At 41.0% G+C, this 24533-nt stretch overlaps 3 protein-coding genes across 5 annotated transcripts; 2 read left to right on the forward strand and 1 right to left on the reverse strand.

Moving 5' to 3' along the window:
• Positions 1-244: 244 nt before the first annotated feature.
• Positions 245-17922, forward strand: hycc1 (hyccin PI4KA lipid kinase complex subunit 1). Of its 3 annotated transcripts, XM_068333282.1 has the most exons (12): positions 245-405; positions 6465-6546; positions 6699-6800; positions 7088-7267; positions 8078-8158; positions 8238-8353; positions 8813-8908; positions 9511-9627; positions 10014-10101; positions 12034-12196; positions 13803-14146; positions 15799-15938. In XM_068333282.1, the coding sequence occupies exons 2-11, from the start codon at positions 6496-6498 to the stop codon at positions 14099-14101; spliced, it is 1293 nt and encodes a 430-aa protein (XP_068189383.1). In that variant the 5' UTR covers positions 245-405; positions 6465-6495; the 3' UTR covers positions 14102-14146; positions 15799-15938. The 3 variants fall into 3 exon arrangements, with proteins under 3 accessions (XP_068189383.1, XP_068189380.1, XP_068189382.1); XM_068333279.1 differs by lacking the exon at positions 13803-14146 and having other exon boundaries at positions 15799-17922; XM_068333281.1 differs by lacking the exons at positions 245-405; positions 13803-14146 and adding an exon at positions 2630-2727 and having other exon boundaries at positions 15799-17922.
• Positions 17923-18301: 379 nt separating this feature from the next.
• Positions 18302-21453, forward strand: tomm7 (translocase of outer mitochondrial membrane 7 homolog (yeast)). The gene is made up of 3 exons (XM_068333337.1): positions 18302-18463; positions 20619-20667; positions 21068-21453. The coding sequence occupies exons 1-3, from the start codon at positions 18361-18363 to the stop codon at positions 21081-21083; spliced, it is 168 nt and encodes a 55-aa protein (XP_068189438.1). The 5' UTR covers positions 18302-18360; the 3' UTR covers positions 21084-21453.
• A 253-nt stretch (positions 21454-21706) lies between these two features.
• Positions 21707-24200, reverse strand: LOC137607631 (interleukin-6-like). Its single transcript, XM_068333530.1, has 5 exons — positions 24156-24200; positions 23885-24072; positions 22999-23097; positions 22761-22904; positions 21707-22259 (listed from the first exon to the last, which is right to left on the reverse strand). Exons 1-5 carry the CDS (start codon positions 24169-24171, stop codon positions 22038-22040), a joined length of 669 nt encoding a protein of 222 aa, XP_068189631.1. The 5' UTR covers positions 24172-24200; the 3' UTR covers positions 21707-22037.
• Between the last annotated feature and the right edge of the window lie 333 nt (positions 24201-24533).

The raw sequence follows: 24533 nt of genomic DNA on the forward strand, positions 1-24533 counted from the left end.
TCCAGATGTCAATGATTTACTTATTTATGAATCGGTTAAAGCACGTCTGGGAGATCCATAGATCATCCTTCTGTCAAAGATCGGTGACTGACAGCGACAACCTACCATGCTCGTGGAAATTACTGCAATACATTCCTAGTGTCTTATTTGATTGGATCCTGGATTTAAGGGGCGTGGCGTTAGAGTGTACACTAGTTTAATCATTGGTTCAGACGCTTGTCACTTTTTCAGAGAGCGAGTTTCCTCGTCTAAGGCTGTACGTGTGATGAAAGTACTGAAGATGGAAGGATCTGATGTTGATGAATTATTTAGGTGATTTATGGAGTAGCGAAGTGATAGCGATTTGCTCGTCTTGTTGGAACCTTAGAGGACAACGATCCCAAAAAGTCGACGGATAGCATGCTCGTAAGTAAACAGTAATTTAACCGGTTTACTTGGTGTCGCGCCTTAGCGGGGCTAGCTAACTGACAAGCTAATCTGTAAGGAAGCAGTGTGACAGCATGAAGTCATTCAGCAAGTCCAGACAGAAGTGTGATAATTCCGTGGTCTGGAGTCGATATTTATTTAACGAGTACTCTTAACGGGAAAGATCATGTTTGCTACCGAGCTACCAGCGCCTTGGGATGCGGTTTAACATCGTATTGAGGAATCTGAGTAACTGGTTGTCATTGTGTCAAAGCAGCTGGTTGTCGGTGGTTCCCTAATAAATAAAGACAACAGTAAACAAAACAACAACCAACGGAATTCTGTCGGTCATATTAAACCAACGAGCTACTGATGGACAATTTTGAGCCTAGAACCTTTATCTGCTTTATTAACAGCTGTGAGTGTTTTGCGGTTTTCCATGACTACACATTTGAGATTCCTCAGGTGGTGTGTGTGTGTGTGTGTGTGTGTGTGTGTGTGTGTGTGTGTGTGTGTGTGTGTGTGTGTGTGTGTGTGTGTGTGTGTGTGTGTGCGTGTGTGTGCATACACCGGTTTGGCAAAGATGAAAATCCACTAAAAATGATCTGCTAAAAATGTTGTCGGATGATGCCAGTGTAGAGATCTCCTGGTGTGCAGCTTTCCCACATATTATCCATTGACAGTCCTGCTTCATGCCATCAGCTCCTTCATTAATATACTGTATACTGTATATGTCAGAGGCAGTAATATGTCTTTCTACGTCTGGTGTCCTTCAAGGAGACCTTGCTTATTGATAAATCAAGTACTGCTTACAGTTTCACTGATACAGTATCTTGACCTTGTTTGCTATACATTTGACTTTGAGTGTGTGCCTGTGTTTGTAATTCGATTGCTGCTAACTCCTCAGCAATAGATGGGTCTGTTGGGAGTGTGATGACGCACCGGTTAAGTGGTGATGTTATGGTTCAGATGTGTGTGTGTGTGTGTGTGTGTGTGTGTGTGTGTGTGTATGCACAGTCTGGGCAAACCTCCTTAATGCTGTCTGACAGTGGACCCTGGTAGGTCATAAGGCAAGAAGATGGTGGGCGATATGCTGTCACCCAGCATCAGTGCTGGAGTCACCCATGCCTCTGGTTACATGAATTACACTGACAATGAGCAAACAGTTGCTTTCTCTTCCCTTTAATGATCTTCCAAGTCCTGCTTACTCCAGCATGATGTAGGTGAAGCGCACATTTCAAAAGATCTTTTTGTCAAGTTATCAATTAGCAAAGCTTTATATATAAATTCACAACTGGGGAAAAAAGGTAGAAATTGAAACTCATAACGAGGCCTAACAGTGATTCTTGAATATGAAAGTCAGTGCCTGAACAGCAATGTAAAAATGTTGAATACATGCAAGGAAATGATCAAATAAGTTATATAATTCAAACTTATAAGTCACTGATTTTAATCACTAGTCAAAAATGTAGTCATAACAAATTTATCACTGACTTAGAGGTAGCATAGAAAGGTTTGTAGACTTTAATAGGATTTGTCCCTATCAGATCTGTCTGTCGCCCACAGTAGCACCTTATCTTTATTTCTACTTGGCGACAGGCGGTCCTGGAGCAGAAGGAGAACGCCGCTTTCCTCCAGTATTGGAGCGAAACGGCTGTCAAAGACGACCGTAAATAGAACAATGTGGGAAACATTGATGCAAACAGGGTTAACTACCAGGCTCAGGTATCCATCAATCAATCAATCCGCTTTTATTTGTAAGGCACTTAATCACATCAACAGACATTTCAAAGCACATTTCAAAGGTAGTCGATAAAAAGCCTATACCAACTGACAACATGGAGAAGCTTTTAGGCAAACTTGAGAGGTGTGAAAACAAAATGCAGAATTCCTTGGAGTGAACAAACTTTAGGAGTCGCCTCAGGGGCAAGGGTGGAGGTATCTGTTTAAAAGGATTAGGTGTGTGGGTAAACTGCTTTTAATACATTTAAAAATTTTATTATTTGATCCAACTTTACAACACTTGTCTTTCCTTTGTTGTGTTCTCATTAATCCGGGTGTCATTCTCACCCTAACCGGTCTTTTGTGTTACATCCTGTGTGACGGGAAAGAGTGGCCGGGGCACCTCTGTCAGTCCCAACGCAAAACACTCTGTGTTCCCTTCATTTCCTCCTTTCAAAGCTGCTGTATTACTTCCTGAAAAAAGATATCTATGTAGTAGGAAGTGACAGCAGAGGGTGGATGTGTGTCTGTGTGTATTTTACCTGTTCCATTCTCACATGGACTTACTTTAATATTGTCTCTACCAGCTCTCACATACAGGTACGTTTACAGACGATACTCTGTGGTTTGTGGTTATTCTGTTAATCAATAGAAAAAGGTAATGCTTGTTGCTTACAGCAAGAATTCTGAATGTTGCTGGAGCAAATCTGTTTGTGTTGAAAGAAGCCTCTGGAAAGGAGGAGTCCAAAATCTTGTTTAGACTGCCGTCCATGTGTGTTTGCGTGTGTGTATCTCAGAGTTTAAGACAGATGCGTGGGTGAAAATTCAGAAGGAACAAGCTGTCAGCGTTAGCTAGCTCACAGGAACAGACATTGTCAAACTAGATATTGAAGAAACAAATGTTTGAAGAATACACAACACATATTCCGTCTCTTTTTTTTTTTTTAGTGTTTGGCTGCGTCTGAATATTTTCTTAGGCTGTATTGATCTCAGAGGTGTGTGTTTCGGTATGTCGTGTGTTTCCCAGAGCCGAGAAAGTTTACCACGGGCAGCACTGATTGAAATCTAATGAACTCTCGTCCTCCTCCTCCATCCTTTTGATTGTCATACATCACTTTTCTTTTAACTCTGTCCAGACATCCAGTTCTCTCTCCCTCTGTTCATTTAGCCGTTGATCCGTGCTCTCCGACTGCACTGCCTGTTCCCTCACCCGCATAAGTCATGCATCTACCTTTTCATCACATCATCGGCTTGTTACTCGCACTTGTCGAGCCTGTCCGACCACTTGTCCTTAACACTGTTTCTTCATGTGTGCTTGTGCCAATCAGCGCGGCGCAGCTGCAGGAAAGAAGCTCACCAGCTGCTGCATCGCTTGTTGTTTGTTTGTGTGTTTGCATTCACATTGATTTCTGTCACGATCTGTAAGTTCACAATGTAACATAATAATAACACAATTATGCTCAGTTATGTACTGCCGGGCTATACTGTTTCATTTCTCCAAGCACCAGTTGCTCGTGTTTATTTGTGTTGCCGTATAGCTTAGTGACATTTGAGGTGATTGATCGACTTACTTTTTCGGCTGACTGATGGTTCTCAGTTGTTATAAAAACTTAGGTGTCAGCCAAACTCAACTCCTTTACTGGTAACCTGAATATTAGCAGCGTTATCAAAATACCATACTTCATGAAAACACATATAGCTTGATAATGACTGTTGAAGATGGTTGATAACAATTTTTTTTTTTGTTCTGCCTGAATACATAGTTAAAAAAACAAAAACAAAAAACGATTATGTGATAAATCAAGGTAAGGGTAAAGTAATCATCAAGTTTTTATTTAAATTAAAAACCTTTCTGATTTAAGCTGACTACTGTTGGAAATTACAATGAACATCTAGTTACTGCTTTTTGACATTTGAAACACATACAAAAGTTAGCCTGGTAATAACAACTACAGGTATTATATTAATTTGTTGCTTCAAGTATTCAATATAATAGGCTTTTAAATTTAAACTTAAGAAGATCTAGTGGTTATAGGTCAGTAAACATGCGTTTAAGGAGTATTGAACCTTTTACTGTTGTGTGATTCCATCTGAATAGGTTCATGAACAGCTTAACATCACATTTTATCCCAGGGGTTTTTGAATCGGTGCAGCTTCTGTCTCTAGACTCCCGCACATGTTTTAGTGACATGTAAAACATTCAAATACTTTCACATCATGCGTGCGGTCGGAGACAGTGATTTTCTACTTTCTGTGGTCCCTTTCAATCCCTTCTTCCTTGTTTTCAGAGATGGCTGTTGAGTTTCGACGTAATTCTATTATTTCAGTAGGCAGCGTGATTATGGTTTATATGGATACAAATGAGGAAGATAAAACAGATAGCTTGCACCAGAGGACAGAGTTGAATAGTGAAAAGAGAACTCTGTTGGAGGAGAAACCTCTTACAGAACTGACTCATGCATTAATCACAGCCGTTTATTTTATTGTTTGTGAGCCTGTATTTAAAACGTACATACAATTCAAGGGCATGGGATAAAGAACAAGCTTCTACAAAAGAATTAATTTCTCTAAATGGAGGCTTTATAAACCTTTACAATTTCATGAGTCACTGGCTCGCCCACCCCCTCTCGTTCCTGTCGTTGGTACAGTCCATAAATAGACACCTGGCTACCATGGAGGGACTAAACACCAGAATGAAGCTTTTGGATGTGTGAAAAATAGATTAGGGAACAGGAAAGATGGGCAGAGAGAAATGACGATGCTGTGTGGGAGGATGAGTGGGAGAAAGGAAGGAACAAAGAAGAGGTGGACGTCATTCTGAAATAGATATTGTGAAGGTTTTTGATAACTCTGATTTTAAAATTATTCTCATAATCTCCTGATTGTGTTTGTATTGCAACAACCATTTCAGGTGTGTGTGTGTGTGTGTGTGTGTGTGTGTGTGTGTGTTGGAATCGTTCCATCCTCAGATCTGATTTGAGCGCATGTTTCTACATGACAAGTGTGCACTTAAAAGGACTTTTTCCTCGGCTCGTCTTACCAGTCGCACCAAACATGGACTTGGTTTCTCCTTTCAACAGCCAGGCGAGATCTGTGCTGGTGGTTTGAGCACGCTGACACGATGTACCGGTCTGCGAACACAGACTACATGATGGATGACACTTTGTCCGCCTCAAGTTTTTTGTGATACTTCAGACCCAAGTTCATGGAATGATGAGGTCTGGAACTATTTAGTTCATTGATACATCACAGCCCCCCCAGAGCCAACTGTGTATTTAGTCTGCACTGATTTTCAACAGGACAGAAGTATAAGTATATTCCATTCGAGCTATTTGCTATGAAATTGCGTTCATGACCTTCACGGTCTCTCTTGGCTGAATCTTACTGACTTTGTTGTTCCTTTTGCTCCGGCATCACTCACATGTATTTACATGACATTTGGTGAATTTGTCATTCTCAGAGAATTGAATTGTAATAACTTGATGCCCTTATTTTTGCAATTTATATCAGGCAATCAATCAGTCAATAAAATTGTATTTATATAGTGCCAAATCATAACAGAAATCATCTCATGGTACTTAACATCTAGAGCTGGTATAAACCAGTCTCTCAAGCCTATATATAGAAAATCTGCTCATTTATTTTAAATCCAACATCATCCTCATGTTGTACTTGTGATATTTTTTCTAAATGTACTTCAGAATCCCAGCTGAATAATTATTTTTTTTATCCCTCTGTTTAACGTTCCCTCAGTATACAGGTATTTGTTTCTCCATTTTTTTGTTCCCATTTGTCTTTTCTGACTCCAAAAGTGTAAAGTCACATAGGAACCAGCACGTGCTTTATTAAAACAATCCTGTCCAGGGAATAAACAAGCCATGATAGAGAAACACTGGATACTACTGCCAGTTCAACAAGCATCTAAATTCTGCTCTGCTATATTTTGGTGCCACCTGCTTCCAACTGGGCTTCTGTGTGTTTATGTGTGGTTGATTTATTATTTTTTTTACTACCCTAAGTTGACAGCAGCTATGTTACTCTTTAGAAGTGAAATGTACTGTAAATCTGGAGAGGGTGAAGCGCAGGGGGGAAACGGTATGAGAGGGACACAGAGGCTTAATGTTTCTTTCTTTTTGAACTGCCTGCAGCTTGTACAGTTCCTATTCACCTCTGCCATGGTATTCTTAGCTGTTTTCAATAGGATATTTTTATCCAGATAGCGAGCGATAGAAGGATGGCAAACAGTGGCGACCGCTTGCATGTGTGCGCATGTGTAAAGTGCACTTAATGTTTGTTGTGTAGTAAATGCACAATGTGTGTGTTTTGCTTTTTTTCAGGGAGAAGTGACTCCACTGCAGATGAGGGATCATGTTGGCTATGGACCAAGGAGTGGTGGAGGAGTGGTTGTCAGAATTTAAGGTACTGCTTTACTTCACTGTGTGTACATCCGTGTGGATAGACACACAAAAACGCAATGGGGCGGTGTGACAAAAGAGGAGCATCTTATTTACTCCCAACAGTCACGTTCTGTACAATAGTAGTTATTATGTATGTGTGTGTGTGTGTTTCAGACACTCCCCGACAGCGCTGTGTCCAACTATGCATCCTCGTTAAAAGACAAAGGCGCTCTGGTCCCTGCTCTCTATAAGGTCATCCGAGAGAACTACAGCGACGTACGGACAGACTTTTTAAAAAAATTTTGAATCATGAAAACGTCACAAATGAATCTCAGATCACAACCTTTCACCACCAATCAGTGTTTTCCACCGTTTTCTACACTGTTTACCTGTGATTATCATATCTCTATCGATCTTATATTATAATTCCAAATATAATTCACATATTTGCTGATTGTGGCTACGAAATGTTACTCGAAACATTTTTTTTTTTTTTACAGTTGTCTGTTGCTGTGATGTAACGATATACTGTATGTGGCTTTGTGGTTTCCTGCCCTCTCTAGTTGCTGGAGCCAGTGTGTCACCAGTTGTTCGAGTTTTACCGAAGCGGCGAGCCGAAGCTGCGGCGGTTTACGCTGCAGTTCCTGCCAGAGCTCCTGTGGAGCCTCCTGTCCGTCAGTGCAGCCAGAGACCCCCACACCTCAGGCTGCATCGAGGCCCTGCTGCTGGGCATTTACAACCTGGTAGGGAGGATGGTGAAGGGTTTTAGCCTGATGCGTCTATTTTAATTCTCAATAGCCCATTTTGTCACAGCTTATCTGTTAATGAGGAGAGCTGCTGCTGTTAATACCAAGTAGTTTCCGGTGGGATAAGGACAAATAATAGAAGAACGGTGCGTGATCCTCAGCAAGTGGGCGTAATCGTGCAGCTCCAGAAGCAAGCTATTGAAACACTCGACTGTTTCTAGAATCTGCATCATTTTTTCACTGTTTTCTTCCTTGTGAGATATTCATGCATGGAGTTTGACAGGAAATGTTAGTGAGAAAGAGAGGAATCGAAACTTAATGACATTGCAAACACACAATATGGAAGCGTTTCATTCCGCAAATGCTCCCTAATGCCACAGCAGAAATGCCAGCTCTTTCAATTATTAAAGTGAGCTGAGTCCTATTTTCATACATCTATGCTCTTGGTGTCCTATCAGCAAACTTCCTATCTGAATAGCAGAATAGGTCAGCTGTCACTCATCACACTGGCTGCCTCCCATTAATCTATTTGACATTAACATGCTCACAGGAGGCACCAGAACTGCAGGGTTTGTGTGTGTGTGGAGTGATCACACACACAAACACACACACCAGCAGAATGAGTGGGGGAACAGAGACCCTGAGGTCAACACACACACACACATACCCTCACGCCTCACAGAGGTGGGCGCTCCAAGTGATGAGCACACGCTCTTCGCAGATTCAGGGCTGACAGATTTAAAAAGTCCAGTTTCTCTCACTCACAGGATCTTTCTGTCCTTGTCCTCCTGTCTTTGTCTTTCACAGGAAATTGTTGATAAAGACGGACAAAGTAAAGTATTGTCCTTCACTGTCCCTTCCCTCTCAAAACCCTCAGTGTATCATGAGGTGAGAAACACACAGATATTTTCATACGGTGTCACACGTCCAGCTTTTGAACTCAACCTTAATTTCTTCTGACGTCCAGCCTTCGGCCATCGGTTCCATTGCCCTAACGGAAGGGGCTCTAGCCAATCACGGGCTGAGCAGGGTGGTGTACAGCGGGCCGCACCTCCAGAGAGAGACGTTCACAGCACAAAACAGGTAAGACGCTACATGGATACACTTGTTTTTGAGTCTCCAGTGTGTGTGTGACATTATTAAAATGGGCTCTGCTGGCAGAAAGGCCACCAAATCGCGTTAAATGACGCTACTCTAGTCTCAGTCTCTAAATATTATATAGAACATGTTAAAAGTCATTTGCTGGTGTCGAGTTAGGAAGAAGGGATCTTTCCAGAATTAACACAACTGAATCTTTGACTTAGCTATTGAAGTTGAGTTGCATAGTGAGTTACATATCAATGCCAAGGTCTGGCAAGGTCGAGGAATTCATGGAATTAAAAACATGAATCTCTGATTCTGGTTGGAGTAAAAAAAAAGAAGAAGAAAAAAAAAGACAACTTGTTTTTGAAATCCTTATTGAAGTGATCCTGCAGCTGTGAGTTCTGATTGTCATTTGTTTTGTGTGAGACGTGTGATTTCAAGAATATGTTTGTGGTTGAGGTTTGAGGTGCTGACCTTCCTGCTGCTGTGCTACAATGCTGCTCTCAGCTACATGACCTCCACCTCCCTCCAGTCCCTCTGCCAGCTCAGCTCCAGGTACAACACATAACAGCATAATGGAATCTACTGAAATGTCACTTTGCCATTGGGACATTATACACACACACACACACACAGACACGCAACTATATCATTTTGACCTTCATACCACTTTCTTGATTGTTGAGCTTTTCGAGGAGGTTACTACCAAACAAACACTCACCAGCTGCTTTGTAAGCAGAGACTTATCCGATCCTCTTATAGACTTTAGGGTAGGAGAGATCCAAGATACCTGTTATTTAGCAATCACACACCACAGGTCAGTGGTTTTGGTATTCTGCCAGCTGACGTTGAACATTGCTCTGATAAGCACAGAGCTAAAGAGGAGCCATCAGCTTTGATTTCCTACTGGACAACTTGATACAACATTTAGCAGCTTGCGAAGCTTCAAATGCCCAGAATCCACCTCTGCATTTTGCTGAAAATGTTTCTTGCAACTTTTATGTTGCCACTTAGTGTGTGTGACGAGACACAGGGGATAGAAATCCCCTCAGTGGAGCTGCTGATAAGTAACTTCACTTAAGTGGTTTTCCAAATTGATGCTTTCCTGTTTCACTGATGCACACTTACCCATTGTGTCTTTAATGATTATCCTACAGGGTATGTATATGCGGTTACCCACGGCAACAGATGCGGCGCTACAAAGGCATTAGTACACGAATGACGGTCACGTCAGAATTCCTCGTTCAGCTCATCACAGGGATCCACTATTCCTTGTGAGTGTTCACACACGTGTGTATAAAGCAGCACAGTTTCTGTTGTAGGTTATATGTGTAATGCTAAGCATTTAATCTGCTCCATATGTCCACGATGGTGAGTTTTCAGGATGATGCTCCTGATGAAATCACAACGCGTGAAAAACCATTCGACATCAGCTTGAACTGACTTGCGTCTGCTTTCAACCGCTCTCAAATAATATTCATTCTAATATCTTATAATAAAGTTGTTAAAGATGGCCCTGTGAATCAAACAAAACCCGCATGTCATTCCCTAGATTATTCATAAACAGCAATCCACCCATAAAACACTGTCCGTAGTGCTGGTAGATGGCTGACACTCCATTGGTGAACTTGGCTCTTTAACGTGAACATGCTGTGTTTAGGTGTAACGGGGAAGTCGATCTGGGATCCAAAGCCCTGGACGACGTCCTGTACCGGGCCCAGCTGGAGTTATTTCCTGAAGCTCTGTTGGTGGGTGAAATCATAAACGTATAAATAGGACTTGGTGTGTATTGTATGTGTTCACGTGATTTAGACGCACATGCTTCCCTGTGGTTTTTCAGGCACAGCACAGTACGCTGTATTGTGTTGTTCGCTGTGTGTGTCAGAGACTGCAAGCAGAGTGTAATCCCACTAGATTATTTACATGCTTTCCACTCTGCTTCGTTAAGCCGTAATCCTCGAGGCCCAGGGAGTAGAGGATTGAACCGGAGCTCACAGCATTACTACACAAATCGAGGTGTACTTTTCGACAAACAATTGACCTTTGAATTTTCATTAAGAATGGAGTTGAGGTTTGTTGAATCAGACTTTTGATTCCAAACTCAAGATATGTGTTACGATGTTGCTGATGCCACAGTGCTGCATATTTAAACTTTTTTTTTTTTTATTTAGAAAGAGCACTTTCAAGTGACAATGTCACATTCTGTTACATTCAGCCTCAAGCACATACTTTATATATATAAAATGAAATTACAATGCATATTTAAACTTTATACTCAAAAAACAGGTCTTGTAATTGTTCTTTTTCTAAAAAACAAATCGGGCAACAAATCATGAGTGCAAAGACAAAATCCAGATGGTTCTATAGGTGCTTTGGATACAGAAGTACTTAAAGTCCGTGAAACAAAGCGTATTTTCTGCCTCACCATAACAAATCCATTCATTTTTAATGGCAACAACCTCTGCGTCAGAGATGTAATTGATGCTGCATTAATTACAAGCATCTGTACAATGACACTGTTTCTACTGCATGTCTGTGTTGCCGATTTAAGCCACAACTCTGAACACAACCTCCTGAGGACCAGGTGAGATCTGCTGGGAATCAATTCAGGGTAAAGGCGAGCCACCATCGGGCCAAAGCTTTAGACTCCCTGTAACTCACTACCCCCTTAATCTCACTTTGTATCACACACGTCTTATTACATCTATCTTAACATAACTTTGGGTGGTGTGCCTCATGGGACCAGTGTGTTTCAACCTCTCAGACAAAAGAGAAGTTGTGTAGTGATTATGATTCCTTATACCTCACGTTAGGTAACTGTTACAACATCAGTAGCTCAAGTACCACTTGAGAGTTTAGTGGGAACTGATGTTGTTATACAAAATCTGGTGTTATGCAGACAGATCTGAAGGTAGATCAGTAAACGCTGGTCATGCAGTGACAGAAACACCGTTACATAGAATTTCAGATCATAGAAAGAATATGAAAGAACAAGAAAATTGTCTCTCTGAATTTCATTAAATGAACTTAGAGAAAAAAACACATATTTTCCTTAGATGTTGTCTCACAGAAATCAGTATTGTTTCATTAACTGTGTGTTCACTAGAGCGAGACATGATGTGTACTAGATAACAGAACAGACATTCTGGAGGCCACAGAATGTGGTTAGAAGACAGTGATCATGTCAAAGTTTCACGATAATGGTTAAGTCTGCAAAGTCTACATGTTTTTTTTTTAAAATATAAAACTTTAAAAATGAAAGTAGTGATAAAAATGACTAAATTTGGTATCCTGTATATGTAATAAATTGCCATAACAGTGACCAGCAATCTTACTATGGTTTTCTGCTTGTATCGTTCTTAAAAACAGGTCTTTCGAGACCTGTCACTTTTACTTTAATAATCTAAAATGAATGTAAAAAATAGTCGACACTTGTATACATCAAAATTAACAGCATTCTGCACATTCAAAGATGCTTTAGCTTTTTTCTTCGTACGTTTTTAACACCATTAATCAGATCAGCTCCACACCTCTCTAAGTTGGCAGTAATAGCTGTGATGTTCCACATCAGTTAGTCAGAAGTAACATGGTATACAACATGTTGGGTCAGTGTCTTAACCTTTCAGCGAGCCAGTCTGAGTGTCAGTTCTCAGCTCATTTGCACTTCTCCTCACCCTCAGGTGGGTAACGCCATCAAGTCGTCACTGCACGGTGCTGCTCTGAAGAGCAACAACAAGGAGGGCGCCCGGAGTATCCAGGTGGAGATCACGCCCACCTCTTCCAGGATCTCACGAAATGCTGTCACCTCCCTCTCTATCAGAGGACACCGCTGGAAGAGAAATGGTATGACCCACATGGAAAGAAATCAGGGAAATTGAGATGTAAGGACACAATCTCACCTTTTGTGTTTTTTTCCACTAAAACAACAAAAGATGTTTAATGGAGAAATCTGAAGGAGGGAGCTATAGAAATGGTACCATAACTTGTCTGGTGGTACCGTGTCATCAGGTTGCGTTCAGTCTCAAGACTCTTAGAGCATCGGTCCTCAACCACTGGCTCACGACCCCGTACCGGGCCGCGGACCATTAGGTACCGGGCGGCACAGAACGTTGGAGTTTTTCTTTTTTTTAATGGATCATCAGTCTAAAGATGTTTTATTTTGAAAAATAACTTCTGTGCACAATGACGCACAGATGAATGCATGCGCTTGTGCCTCTTGACAGGTCTCGCTCAAGTGACAGGTTACCAGCTGTTACCCCAAAAATTAAGCCCACAACTGCTCCAGTGTTCTGGATTAATATCAAGGCAGGATATCCTGAGATCACACCAAAAAGTATTGAAAACCCTGCTTCCATATCCACCCTCCTATCTTTGTGTGGCAGGATTTTTTTCAGTGACAATGAACAAAAACAAAGTACAGAGTAGACCGGACGTCGGTAACACACTTCAGGTGTCATTGTCTCCCATTATCCCTAGATGGGACCGACTGATTGCAGAGCAACAAACTCAGAGCTCCCACTAATTCTCATTATTATTATTGAATTGACTTTTTATATAAAATGATCAGTATTTCTCCCACATTGAATGCTTTGATTGTAAGTTACAACATTTCAAAATAAACTTCATCATCGCAGTCACTTGAATTGACTTTTTAATTATAATTTTTACTAAAAAGAATTTTCATTCTCAGATAAATAATTTCATTTACAGAGATGTTGATCTCTTTATTCATAACTTTCATTTCCTAACTGACCTTTTAGGATTTGTCCTGATATGTAATGATAGAGACAAAGTTTGACAGCAGTCAGCGTAAACCCCCCCCCCCCCAAAACACTAATTTAACAAGAATCCAGTCCATTAATTGTGTGGATAATATCATACAGAGGAGTTACAGTGAGTACACTCTGTGCCGGAGATGGATTAATAGTAGTATTAGAACAACTGCTTCTATTCCAGAAAATGATCACATTCCTCATGTGGTTCAGAATAAAGAGGGAGAGGTACGGATAGGACGGGTAAATTACAGCCTTCAGGTTTAATGAGAGTCTAACACTCCTTTTTCATCTGGTGGATTTCTGCTCCTTGGTGCCAGCTACTTGTTTATGCATAAAGCTTTTGTTGTGAAGAGATGATGGATGGAAAATTCCATTAAATATTAATCCACGTATGGAGGCTGAGCCTCCACCCAGTCCGTTGACTTTTCATATTCATTCCATAGAGTGTTTTCTTTGACCATTCACTATGATTTGTCTGTTTATTTTCTGCCATTACATTGATTATTTCTGTGCGTCTAGTTTTGGTTGTGTGGGCCTGTGTATTTGACCATCTTTTTTATTTTTCATGTATGTTTGCATGATTATGTCCGTCTGTCTGTCCATCTCTGTGTGTGTTTATGTGTGTATGCATTCATATGCATTGTCAAACTGCACCCCCCTCACCCACCCACCAGAGTCCCAGGAGGTGAGTGTAGACAGTGAGGCTTCGCTGGGGGGTGTGGCCATCCCCGAGATCAGTGTGACAGGCGTGAGCGGCGAGCGAATGCCTAACGGAGACTCCATGCGGTCACGCCCCGATGGCCGCGCCCAGCTCGACTGCGACACGTTGGGCTCCCCCTCCGAGGTCAGCCTGGACCCCCGAGGTCATGACCCCAGCACCCGGGGTCAGGAGGTCAGGAGGCAGAAGTCTGTGAGACGGATGGTGGAGAATGAGGGTTCTGGGTCGACCTCCACAGGGAGGAGCCAGTACTAAGGTCCTGCCCCTTCTTCCCCCTGCCCCATTCCTGGGGTAACCTAGGTAACCATGTGTAGGGGCGTGGTCTAAAAAGCTGCATGATGACTTCCCCCTTTTACCTTTTTTGCGCTGAGCTCCACCAACCTGTCTTCGCCTAATTTCACCATTTCTCTCATCTGTCTAACATCATTCATTTATTTACACTCTCCTTTGTGGCTAAAACTTCCTTCTGAAGACCTGCTAGTGAGATTCCCTCAAGTTAAGTGAACTATATAAGAATTAAATGAATAACATACCAGTAACCCAATAAAAATGTTTAATTATGAATGTCCTTGGTTGGAAGAGACAATCCAGAAAAGTGTACTCATTTGCCTGCATTCGCACCACAGGGTCCATCCACCCCACAAGTTACAGCCCTAAAATGTCAGGTTTTAGATTCTTTCACCATGAAATGAGGAAACCATTCCTAATTTATTTTGTATGAGAACATTTTACAGCATTTGCGGATCTAACTTTTTGAATTAAACAGCCCTTGGGCTACTTACAAAGTTTAAGAAAACGGATTTAAAAAAATAATAAAATAAAGCAACCCTTGGTTTTTTTTGTCCCTTTTTGGGAAAATGCACCCGTTGTCATGGCAATCCTTCAAATAGGTAAAGTGTAATTGACATAAAAACAGTTAAAAAAAAAAACCCAAAATTGAGCATTTACCTGATTAATGCCAAATTTTCCCACCAAATCTCAAGAATCCAGGCAAACAAACCTGTTGCTGATTTTGATTGTCCTTATTTAACTGTTCCGATTTCATTCTCCAGTCATGAAAGGAGCTACGAAACTCATTTTTGATTCAGCATGAAATTGCAGGGTTTTTCTAGCTGAATCTTAATCCGTTAAGTTATTTACAAAGCAAACCAGTTATATCCGGCATGATCCTCAACCAATAATTGTATCAGTTTGCAGAATCATGGTTGTGTGGTCTCTTCTAGCACGCGGTGGTACGCCTCAACACATCACCCCTGGGTTGCACCTGGTGACAGATTGCTCCCTTCTGACTTCCTGCCTGTCTGTCTGTTTACAGGAATTCTGTTGTAGTGATCAGCATCAGATCAAATGTGTACTTGTGCGTTAATTTGTGTGTGTGTGTGTGTGTGTGTGTGGTTGGCCACTCACACAGGTGTGGATGCGTGTATTGAGAAAAACAAAATCAGCCCAGACCTTTTAGTGTGTTTGTGTTAGCCTAGAGGAACGTACTGAGGGTTTACTTTACGGCACCTTCTGTTTGCCTTCCTCCTCTTTCCCTCTGTGGTCTTTCCTAGGCTTGTGCTCTTCGGCTCTGCCCTCTCCTGTCTTTGGGTAAAATGTGCACTTCTCTACCAGTCAACCACTGACTGTTAAGCTAACCAACATGTTGGGATGGAATGCACTTTATGTTGTTTCACATCAGGTGGCGAAGCGTCCATTCTGCTAGGGTTATAACCTGAAAGCGCCACCTGCTGGATATTAATGCAACTTCTGTCATGCAGCCCAGTGAAGGGCTACATTACTATCACATTGGACTCCATGCAGAACACTCAATGCTTTAAATTGTTTTTTTAATGCAGTTTGATCTACTCAGATGGGCTGCATGACAGATAAGTTGCTGATTACTTCCTCTGCACGTTCTTGTTTTTAATTTCAGTGCTTGTTTTGTCTCTCTCTGTCTGTCCGTCTCTCAGACGCAGTGGATCTGGGTTCCCCGGATGAGCTGATGGATATTTCCGAGGTGGACGAGGGGGTGTGGCCAGGTGGTGTGGGACCTGACATGACCCCACCCACCATCACTGTCAGCAACAGCGTCACCACATTAAACCTGGGTGCGAAAGCCATGAGGAAATGTCGGTTTGGGGGCCGCACCAGCAAAGATAAAGACAAGGAGGCGGGCCTTCTGACTGCAGGCCGAGCTGCCAGTGAGAGCACGGAGCTGTCTGTCAAGCGAATGACGCTCACTTCCAGCCAATCGGTGCCCAAGGCGGGAGCTCTCACCAGCCTCACCCGCACGGCCAGCGCCGTCTTCTCCCGCTCTTTTGAGCAGGTGACCAGCGGCAGCGCCCCTCCTTTAAGCAACCACACTGCCTCTGAAGCGGGCCGCTACTCGTGCAGCCTGCAAGAGGAAGGACTGGGGTACCTGAGCCCGGCGCCGAACCACACCCAGCGCTCCCCGAGCATCAGCGTGCACCTTGGATCTGACCTTTGAACCTTCAGAGACTACTTTAACCCCTCACCTTTGTTCCGGCGACCCTGTACCTGTGACCTGGAAGCCCAAGCCATGCCAACTGCAAAATACTACAAAATCCACCCTTGTCGCTCAGTTTTAACAGTTTTGATTACATGTGCTGTAAACTAGCCTGCTCCGTTCAGACATCCAGAGAACTGTTAGCTCTCTCTGTTCCTCCCCTCCCCAGCAGAGTCTCCTCTGGGTCTGTTGGAGGTGGCATGTCAGGGACAACCCCTCCATCTCCATCATCTTTAGCGGATTGTCGCTGCAAAGTCGTACCAGGACAAAACTGTACTCCATCGTAGAGTAGCTCGTCATAAGTGGGTGCATTTGAGACCCAGTACTAAACGAGTCATATGGAAAAGTATTTCTGGGATTTCTTGCCCTGCATGGCTTTTCCATAGATCTATCCTGACCTTGCACAGGTTTGTTAAAGGGCAGATGTTGTGTGCGTGTGCGTGTGTGTGCGTGTGTGTGTGTGTGTGTGTGTGAGAGAGAGCATGCATGAGCGTGAGTTTGTTCAGTTGTTTTTAGAATAAAGGCTGCTGTTCGATACCCTGGTTGAGGTATTGTTCTCCAAGTTCAAGCTAGTGTTTCTACATCTTAATGAAACAAAAAAAACCCATCTCTTTCCATAGCAATACAAACGTATTCAGCGTGTTCCATCTTGGGGATGATTACCCAAACTCATGTTGGTGTTCACAGGTTCAGCTGTTTTCTGCATTTTCCCTTCAAACTGCAGGAAAAGCAACTACATTATAAACAAATAGTATGATTAGAACCAATTCTTTATGTTTACAACTGCACAGTATTGCCATGATTGTGGAAAAGCAATATTTGTCCCTCAATTTTGGTTCTACTAGCACTTTTCCTGAAATGCTGTGTATTTGATAGCAAAAATAAAATGTGGACCTCTGAAAAATGATGTGGATGATTTTAAATTTTGAATTCGCACCTGGAAGAGAAAATTGTCTTCTCAACTTTGGTATTTTCTTATAAAGAAGAGAAGCTTCAGTCTCAGCTGTGGTATTTTGTGAGATGTTTTGTTATTCTGTACAAATCTTTTATCTAACCTTTAAAAAAAAACCTCCAGACTTGAAGTCCACCTGCTTGTACAGAGCTAAAAGAATCTCAGCAAAGCTGCTAATGAATCTAATTGTGTATTTTGGCAGTAAGAAGGCAAACAGGGCAACAAGAAGTCTTTTCTCCTTCCCGATTCAACCATCGGTCTAACCGTTTGTAGAACTTTGGTGATGTGTTTCCTGTGTCCATCAGTGTTGTTCTGATCATGTCACATGACCTGATCTTTTCTTTTACCAAAAATGGAATTAAACTCCACTCATCTTTACTACATTTGATGTAATAGATCAGGCGCTCATGTTGCCATTCCCTGTCCTGTTGTCTGTACTAGAGCTGTTCAGTAGATCGGTAACAATCATTGTGTTTCTGTATCTGAGTTTACAGAATGTGAATGGGTTAGCTCGTTTTACATCAAACTGTTGTACTAAAGTTGGTTTCTATTGGCCTTTCCATGTCTACAAGTAATTCAATGCTATTTCTGGAAATAAAGTGTTTCTATATTTCACTTGTGTGTTCCGTTTTAAATCTAAATGTAAAAAAGCTCTGTGAAATTTATGCAGTCAGCTTTTTATTTTGATCGATAAATATATAAATTTTCTGTAAATTTGTAAACGATTTTTAAATACAAGTGGGAAACTAGATTTTAGCAACTAGAAGTGTTGCTTCACAAGGAAATTTCTGACAGTTGATCAGTCTTTTTTAATTTAAGTGTGAAACAAATGAAACAATATTTTCTTTATTGATTAAAAGTTTATCTATGCACACGTCCCGTGGATAAATAAATAATTTAGGGACTTTTGAAGGTCGAACTGTTACACATCCGTCCACAAGGTGGCGACACGGTCACAATTTGACGGTGCTGAACAGTTCCGTTTTCTACGTCACTTCCGCTTTCCAAGTCCTTGGCAGGAGCGTCACCGTTGTCACGCTTCAGGATAAACTCATGGCTAAACTGAACAAAGAGACCAAACAGCGGCTGCAGCAGCTGTTCCAGTGCGGCCAGTTTGTCATCCGATGGGGTTTTATCCCAACCGTGTTGTACCTCGGTCAGTATACGAACCGCACCTGAGCTGGGGGACATGCCTCGCTAACATTAGCCTAGCTTAGCACGCTCACTGTCATAATCTCACTTAAAATATTATATTCCACTTCAATAAATCATCCCATTATGAGCACATTTTATATAAAATTATGTTAATCTGCCTAAATTTTTATTCGCAGTGTTTCTGAGATATGTGAAACGATTCTGTAGCATTTAGCTTGCACATTCATAGCTCTATAGATGTAGCAGACCAAGTTGAGCCGTTTGGAAACCAGATTCACCTTGAAATATAGATGTGTTTACAATTAGAAATGATGTAGTAGTCGCGTATTCACTTGGTGGACTCTTTTCTGACAGTAAAGTACAGTAAATGAAGATGTGAAAGTACCTCCTTTGCTAACAAGCAGCATCAACTATACAGTATACTAGTGGGAGAGAAGTCATTTCTCAATGATGGACTGAGGGTAGTGAAAGTTTTCCTCTGCTTGGATTGCTTAATTAAATCACTTGACCTCTTCATAAGAATACCCACCTAGTTCTCGGATCTGTTTATATGTATTTTTTATATGGAAACAGTGACTGTTTCCTGTGCTGCTGGGTGGGTTTTTGCACATGATGATGAATCTAAGCTTCCATGGAAGGGCGTCATTAACTGGTCACGTTACATTTCTGCCCATGAGGTTCTTGTAAGATTAAAGTAGGTGGGGAGCAAATAGTGACTGTTTCATTAATTTGTCCAGATCTACAAAGTACAGTGTTTAATCCATTGTGAAAAGATACACAGTTCTGAACCGTCAATTCTAAGCATAGTTGATGTAATTAATTTAAAAAAGCAGTGTCTCGGGCTGTTGAAAAAGTGGGACATGTGAATCGGCCCATTTATCTATTTCCACTCGAACATTTTATAGTTTCATTCTCTGCTATATGCCCAAATATCTACCAAGGTTTGTATAAAAGCCTTGTGGTAGTTTTTGTGTCCTGTTAGCAGAACCGTTTGGAATTGTTCCTGTGGCAGGTTGAGTACGTGCCAGCGTACTTGCATAGGGAAGTTAAGATGTGTGCTTACATCACCTCACAGTCGGTGGAGTTGCCCATTGTGAGTAAATTTTCTATCACTTCAGCATTTTGGAAATGCCAGCACTGATATCATCCATTTACCCCACTGCTTCTCACCGTGGTTCTTCCAACTGCTTTACTTCTGAAGAGCTGTATTTTCTTGCATTGCACATTAAACTGTACATTAATCACCTCAATAAGGCTGCATTCATTAGGCTGTTATGATCTGATGACATTAAAACAATAAAGTATGAATGATTAATGACAATGAATTAAAAGGTAGACTTGTCAAATTATCTTACAATTATTCACATGTTAAAGTAAACTCCTTTTGATGGTTTACATCTATAGTTGGAAAGACTAAGTGAGAAAAAATTGAGAATCCTCAGTCTTGGACCAAGATAGTAAGAAGGCAAAATTTACTTGAAATTTCGTCATTTTATAAAGAGTGGTTTGCATCACGGTTAACTCCCTTTAATATCCATGTATAAAGGTTGATAAATGGAAATCTTTCCTCCGAGCGTGGGTGGTGAGTCAGATGTACTGCTGACTGAATCGGATGTGAGCGCAATGGCCCTTTCACACTAATTCATAAAAAAAAGTATTTGAATGAGCATGCAAATACCAGAGCTCTGTGATGCAATAGTGCTGGGGCCACAAAGATCTTGCGCAGTGAATTGGGGAAAGATAAACTAAGTGTCACATTATGATCTGAGATTTGATGAGATCATAATGTGATGTATTTTTCAACTTTTTTTTTAATGCAGATGTGTGCCAATGTCCGCATTACAAAAATACTGCCTTCAGTGTTGATTACCATGATGATGGCAATTTTAAAAATCTGTTTCTGAGTTTAAAAGAAAAGTAGGGGATATGATCATGTTAAATTATTTGTGGATAAATAAGAATACAGTTCTTGGAAATGCGTTTTTAATAGCCATCACTGTCACGGACAAGTTCTGGAGCAATGTGTATAGTTATTCAACTAATCGCTCTGTTTGCTCTCTTTCATGCTGATTCAACTCTTTGACAACTTTCTCTTTTCTGTCGCTCTTTTCAAAGGGAAACTCGTAGACTTCAATTCTTCTGGTTTTTACTTGCAGGTTTCAAACGTGGAGCAGATCCGGGAATGCCTGAACCCACAGTCTTGAGGTAAATACATATAAGCTTGACATCTGCACTTCCTGTTAGATTGCATTTACTGATGACTATGACACAAATTGTGATGCTTAAGTTTTTCCACTATAATGCAGTCTAGGGCCAAAACTGGCTGTCATATATCTTTGACACATTTTGCTGCACACAGATGAACTAGTTCACATTATCTCTGTTGTTAATGGATGGATGACCATGAAGATGAACAAGTAAATAAAAAACACAAAGACACTTCATTCATAGTAATCTAGAAAGTCATGACAAACCCATCTCAAATGATGTGCAGGAGGTTAAACTCTCCTTACAATGTTTCATGTCATTTTCAGGAGATGCTGGTGTTTATGTGTCATTGTTTGTGGACGATCAGTTAAGTTCTGCTTTTTTATCTTTTCTCTAGTTTACTATGGGGCTGAAGGATGTCTCCACACAACTAGTCCCCCAGCCTCATGAAGACCAAATCACCTACCTGTTACTTAAAGGCCAAGAAACTGACTAGCTTTCACTTTCCTGTCAATAAATTGTGCTTGCTGCTCAAACATCGGGGATATGAATTTGATGTCTTACCACACCATACATGAATGGTTTGTCGACTGTTGGGACGCAGCACATTTGGACAAACAAGATGGAATCAAGACTAATTCTGAAAATACTTAGCTTTGAGTGAACTGTGTTTGTTTTATTGGGAATTTGTGATGATGGCTATTGGATGTACCCTTTATTAATTGTTTTTCCTCTTTTCATTTGTAATTTAAAAGTTCTGGAAATAAAACAGCACAGATGTTACTCTTGTCTTTATTATTAGGATAAGTGTAAGTGGTGTTGGAAATCTACCACAAAATGTCGTAAACTAGTCATTCAAGTTGCCCATAACACAGCTCACTGTTATCGCTCTTTTCCCAGCCTCCAAACCACATAAATATGGAAGTTTGAAAACCAAGCCATGCAAAGACACCCTGGGACAGAATTTGCAAGGAAACATTTCTTATCATGCAAATCATTTTTATTTCTGTATTTGCACAACATATATCCCCCAGAAACTGACAGAATTTGACATCTCATTGCATTGAAATTATTCATCCATCCATAAATACAAACATACATACATTTTCTTGTAATTTAACTATATCAAAATTGAGTTTGGTAAGTGAATAAATAACATCTTACATTACTATAAATATAGAAACCTTTTTAGAATTAATTGTTCCATGACAAATAAATACAAGTATAAAAAGTATAAATAAGTTGTCTCGTATTGGAAAATTGAAGCCCTGAGGCTTGGGAGATTTCCTACAATCATATATTGCTTTAGACATCACGTACCCACAACGGGACACTTAAGCTACTCCCATTTTCCCTGAAGTAAACAGTCAAATTTCATTGTTTTTCTCTACACCCCTGTTGTGCATGCCTCTTCTAGGTTTCTCCCTTTTATCGATGACCCTTTTGCCGCGGATGAGGAAGTGGTGGAGCTTGTACAGGATGCTATGCGCAGTCATCTTTCTGTGGAAATTGTCGGAGTTGTTGACGTCCCTCAGCAGCTGCTCTTCCTGGCTGTTGGTGAGGACTGAAACCTGCCCAGGGGCATTTATCTGTGGGGCAAGAGTGAAATTGGTGCAAAATTATTCAAGTGTGTCATTATAACAGTTCTTTAATCATTACTTATATATAGTCAGACATAAAAGAAAGTATTTAGATTTATGCAACAATAGGGCATTTTTGGTAACTAGATTACACGGTACAAAACTCACGAGTACTTTGTGACAGTTCCAATCTATTCAAAATAATTCCAACTTAAAGTTACAGCTTTAGCTAGTTGGCTACAGTCAAAAATACATCAGCAATAATCATGTAAAATTCAACAGCATGTCTGGACACACACTTTTACTGCTGGTTTAATTAATTAACTCATTGAACACAATCAGCTTTTATTTGTAAAGTGCTTAATCACATCAATATACATTTTGACGCACTTTTACACGTGACGAGAAAGTGTCACGTCTTAAATCCTTCTCCCAGCACTTGGATCTAAAGAACATGATGGAAAGTCAGCCAGATGAAAGGAAATCACATAAAGACAATGGATGGCCCACCTTTTCCTTTATCTCTGTGATCAGAAGGTTGACATAGTGTCTGGTCTCTATGGGGATGAAGCTGTTGGGGAACTCCTGCGCCACATGCTTGAGCAGAACCGAGTAAACACGGAGCCCCTGGAGCAACCGAATGAAACAAGCCTCCTGGACAGGACAACAGAAAGTCACTCTTACAATTCCAACAACTTCACATCACGTTACTCCTTCCATCCGGATGACAAAGGAGAAGAGGCTCTACCTTGCTGAAGTTGGAGAAAGGGCAGAGTGCTGGAAGAGAGGGGATTCTGTATTTGTCCAGGAAGTCATAGTCCAACATACCCTGAAATTCAGCTTCAAACTGACAGAGAAAAGCAAAACAGCGGAAATCAGGAGCAAACCTTAACAAACAAGTCATTAAAAAGTCAAAAGAAGCCAGCAACAAACAAACGACCCAGAGAAATCCAGGGGCATCGACCCACTGGGACATGTTGAGTCTGATTTAGGTTCTACAAGTGAATGATCTTTGTTGCCACTAGGGTGTTATTATTATTACCTGCTTGGAAACCTGATTTCTACTCATAAAATTGTATTTCCCCTGTAATTTGTTTTTTTTTCACTGTCACTGTGATTTATTTTAATTTATACATATCATAATCAGATTATTTATTTTTGTTTATTTGTTAATTACATAATTTTGGCATTTTTCTAGTGCTCAGATTGGTCCTGGTGGGATTAATAATGGATCTGTTGTATACCACATCACAGCTGAGTTCTAATTTAAGTTAATTAATTTTGAATTGGATTACATTCAAAATAAAGAGGAAACTACATTTGTCATAATGTTATAATCCAGAGTGTCAAAGTAGTTTAACCTTCACTAAATGAATCAATTCCGTTTAATGTCAAACTGCTGGGTAATAATTCACTCTTGGATTATAGGTTTTATGTATAGCTGCTGCCTCAAGTCAGCAAAAGATTACCTGTTAAAGATGTTCTTTCCTCTGACATTTTTCTAATTACTATTGAATACATCGGGTTAGGAATTTACAATCGCTTGATGGCATTTAGGTTTTATATATTTATAATTTAACTTTTAATAATAATTACACTTGCAGTAATTTCCATTGGCAGTTTAAAACTCTTACCTCCTTCCGATGGCGCTCTGTTGTGTAAAGAGCCGCTTTCAGGACTGTCTTCAACGCGTCGACGGGCCACTCGGTGACCCCCTCCTCACCCGACGGGTCACCGTTCGGGCTGTCAGTGGACGCGTCTGGCAACGGAAACCCGGATGTACAGAGCAGAAGAGCTGCCAGCGTCACCGCAGAGATCCAGTCTGTGTGGAGAGGAGAAGCATGAATGAATGAGAAGAGGAAGAAACGCAGGAAATGCGCGCACTACGGGCTGCCAGCCACTAACCGGGGTTGGAGGGCATCTTGCGCTGCTGGGAGGCACTTGTTCCGTTTCCACTGATGCCTGGGGCCGCAAGAGCCAGAAGGAGTCGTCCCATCTGTGTGTCGGGGTGGCATTTTATATTCTTCAGTTTGGAGGAATTTCCCAATCTACCTCCCTGCAACAGCCAGGGGATGAACCGCATGCGTCAAGCATCCGGAGGAAGATGGATGGAGTGTTAGTTGTGAAAACTGAAATAATCATATTACTAATATAATGCAAACATACTTTAATGTGATATAAATTCAGTTTTTATTTATAGTTAAGTCTGCTTAAGTCCACTTAAACCCATATCTTTTTTTCCTAGTAGAAACAGTTGCCTTTAGAGCATGTGTACATGTCACG

This window comes from Antennarius striatus, chromosome 14 (genome assembly GCF_040054535.1).
Source record: "Antennarius striatus isolate MH-2024 chromosome 14, ASM4005453v1, whole genome shotgun sequence".
Taxonomy (NCBI): domain Eukaryota; kingdom Metazoa; phylum Chordata; class Actinopteri; order Lophiiformes; family Antennariidae; genus Antennarius; species Antennarius striatus.